This window comes from Morone saxatilis, unplaced genomic scaffold (genome assembly GCF_004916995.1).
Source record: "Morone saxatilis isolate NCDOM2014 unplaced genomic scaffold, NCSU_SB_2.0 Contig1, whole genome shotgun sequence".
Taxonomy (NCBI): Eukaryota; Metazoa; Chordata; class Actinopteri; family Moronidae; genus Morone; species Morone saxatilis.
Window position 1 is genome coordinate 241334 of NW_023339651.1, and position 3707 is coordinate 245040.

Genomic DNA, 3707 nt, shown 5'->3' on the forward strand with positions numbered 1-3707 from the left:
TAGCTCGCCGTTTACAAATCACCCCATCAGCCAACACCACGAAGCAACCAACGCCAGACCCACACCGCGCAGCCAAGACACAGCCAGCAGGACAACCCCAGCTAAACTTAGCTACAATTAGCTAGCTGTATGGGAGCATAAATGCCACATCCTTTGGATTTTCACTGAAAAGTTGATTAATACATTAAATGCTTCAGAATCTTACATATGACACCTTCACATTTTCATGTTGCAATACATTTCTTGACAGGGAGGAGTCAGACTGTCTCATCAACAATATACTACTGGGACACTAACAGTAGTCCTGTGTGTGTGATTGTTTTCGTGGTTCCAGGACAGAGTGTCGGAGCTGCCCGTCGGCCCGCAGCCTCCCTTCTTTGAGAAGAACCTCTTCAATCTGCTGTCTGCGGCGACTGTTGACAGAAAGCCAGAGAACAGCAGCTTTGGAGAAGTCCTGCGGCAGGTTTATCCTGTCTATAGACAGGTAGGACACACATTCACAATCAAATATATTCCTCTGCTCACACTGTCTGTCTGGCTCAGTACTCGGCCCAGTTTATTTCAGTCTGAAGATGCTGCTGTTTTTATATTTATTTCAATATGTTTTTCAGGGTGATGTTGTCTCTGTCACGTTCGTAGCAGGAAACCCCAGACATTCTGGAGACATCGTAAGACCAAAAGCTGTATTTGTTTCATTGTTTGAGTTGCATTTTTGTTTTTGTTACTTTCTCAATCCCCTCTAACCTCTTCTATTTTGTCGTTTGTTGCAGAGAGATAAAACTTTTGTAACTGTGGAGATTTATGACAACAGAACAGACTCCTGGGAGGTCGTCTACAATGATGCATCATGGGAGACCAGGCAAGTTAAGCTCAATCTAAATGTCCGGACTTTTGATGCTCTTGACCCGACTTTGCAAGTGCGTTCTCAGGACGTCTGCGACTGCTGAGGGTTTGTCCAAACCCACAATTCATCCAGTCCACCAAAGACCTCAAGCAGAGTTTATGATAAATAATGCTTTTGGCTGCAGGTTTCACTGGCTGAAGGGTTCGAACCGGCAGAGTAACTCCACAGTCGAGTGGCACATTCCTCCATCAGCCCCAAGCGGCTCCTACAGGATCAGACACTTCGGACACTACAAGGAGATGAAAGGTCTGCGACCCGTCATTACCCCGTACGAAGGCACATCCGACGTCTTTAGAGTTGCCGCCAGCTTCTACTATCAGTGAAATCACCAAGATCATCACCATAAAGAATTGACTTTATGTGACAACTCAGGTGTTTCCTGAAACTGTTTTACAAACTAACCGCATCATCCTACTCTAATAAAACAACTGTCATCCTTCATGTGTCACCATTCTTGAATTCACAAATTCATTTTTATCTGATTTTGATTTCTTGGGTTATTTAAAAATAGTTCAGACACCATTAAAGCAAGAAAACCAAGAGAACAATAGGTTGGACCTAAATGCAGACAAAGAGGCAGTGCAGGTGCAGTTCAGATGAGGATCTCTAACATCAAAATCTTACTGATAGTCAAGCAGACACAGGTCAAATGGTCAAACCTGGAAATATCTGGAACACTTCATAAAGGGTCAGAAAACACGCGAAACTAATTAGAGCGGGGCAGACAATCACAAACTAGCTGACATTAGCTTACATTAGTGCAATCCTTGTGCTCGCCAAGCTTCCAGGAAGAGCACGGTCATGTGATGCACACTGGCCCAAAGAACTATTTTCCCATAAGCTTACATTGTGAAAGAAACGGCTGTAAAACATGCAGACATCAACACCCCCGCAAAATTACTTTTTTCACAATCAGAATCAGATCCATTCAGTTTGATAATATTTGTAAAGTATAGAAGAGCCACATGATCAAATAATTTCAGTTAGCTAAATAGGAAGTTTAGTACTTTAGCATATGCAGAAGATGCGGGTAATTTGTTAAACATTTTGGTTCCAAAAGTTTGCTTTTTTAGGCCCAAAGATTGGCCAAACAACAACTTCAATACCTTTGAATATTATATATATTACATTTCTGACAATAGATTATCCTCAGTATATAATAAAAATTACAAAATGGTGTTAATAGCAAAAATATTTATTTGTCTGTATAGAAATCTGTCAAGCAAACCAGAACGTCACAACAACAGGGACATTTTTTAACCATCACAGCATGAATCCATGAATCAACACTGATGTGCACTGAAAGTGATTGAACCACTGTGGGACTTACAGAAATGTTTGTTTCTCAGTGAGACACAGCAACACATTTTACTGCAGCACACTACTACAACTTTTCAGCTTTCTCACATTGTCTCTGGTTGCCGTTACTCAACCCGTCTATATTCTGGTTAACAAAGTCACAGGAAGGTGGTCGGGTTGGAGGGTGTTAAGCTGAATTTATAGTAATATAGTAATATAGTATATATAGTAATAATGAGTTAATTTGAGTCCCCCCGTAGGTTTTGGTTTTAGGCAGTTGAGGGTTTTACCTATTGATATCAATGGTTAAAATTTGACCAAATGTAGTTTCCTGTTTGTTTCACTAATCATAGCAGTTGCCTGAACCAAACACTGAGCCGTACGTCACCAAACAGCGTGAGATTTTATTCTCACTGGAAAAAGTTGCCTTTGATTTTAATGAATTATATAAAAACAAAAATTGTAACTATTTTTGCAATTTCATAGCAAAAAAACCCCACTAAACATTGCAACATGCATGGCAATAATTTTTTTTTTAATTTGCAGTAAACTCAGGCATTTCAGGACACAACAATCTGAAAAAAGCCCCCTGAACTCCAGGCAGGACTGATAGTTCCTCTACCACTGACAGTTCTGTCGACGCAGTAGCCCTGATGTCCAATACGATGTAACCTCAGAGACTACGTATGAACATATAGCCACCATATGTACGATGTAAACCCTTAACACAGATGTGTAAGTTCTCCTACGTGTTCACTTCCACCAGCACTGACTGGTAAAAACAGACCACATTGCATAATATTAGACTTTGGATAAAAATAAATTCCCTTTTTCAGCAGTAAGTGCTAACATATGAATACAGGTGCATCCATGTCTGTTTCAATAATATCTTTACATACAGTATCATAAGCTTGTACCTTGCATCTTTTTCCCAAACAGCCTACACACACATTTCAGTGGAGATCTGAAGCTCCTTACAAATCTTACATGTTGTTTTAAACGAAGCCATTTATAAAGTCTTGACCCCAGTGACACATTAAAGTGCTTTCAGTTTGAGTCCCATATACAAACAAAACGCTTTGGTCCATTAAATCAAACAAGATGGAAGGAATACGTGTTTCACCTCCAGAAACCTCCTTATCTTTGCAGACTGGAATGAATAAAGTTGTATAAAATAATTCTGACATGACGATGCAGGTAAATAAATCCACTGTGTGATGCTGGTGTGCACTGAAGAAACATCTGATGTCTTCTTAAACTTTATAAAACTCTGCTGCAGTATTTACAGTTTTTACAAATGTTCAGTTTGGAGAGGAAGTTGCTGGAAGTCTGTTATTGTTACGTTATAAACGTATACATTTAAAAGCATGTTAAATCTGTGATGCTAACATGCTAACATTAGGCACAGCTATGTATGTGGAATGGTAGAATCAGAGCCCGTCTACGGAGAGCCTGGCCACTCCCTATTAAGTCCCATTGTACCGAATTTTGGTTGCAGTTCCAC

The 3707-nt window shown here is 40.0% G+C and overlaps 1 protein-coding gene across 1 annotated transcript in view; it reads left to right on the forward strand.

The window, feature by feature from the left end:
- The window catches only part of asah2 (N-acylsphingosine amidohydrolase 2), a gene marked incomplete in the record, with an annotated part of 9865 nt that extends 8553 nt beyond the window's left edge, over positions 1–1312 (forward strand). The window contains 4 exon segments of the mRNA XM_035670821.1: positions 335–484; positions 612–668; positions 771–859; positions 1029–1312. Of these exon segments, the coding sequence (XP_035526714.1) occupies positions 335–484; positions 612–668; positions 771–859; positions 1029–1227 (495 nt within the window).
- Positions 1313–3707: the final 2395 nt, after the last annotated feature.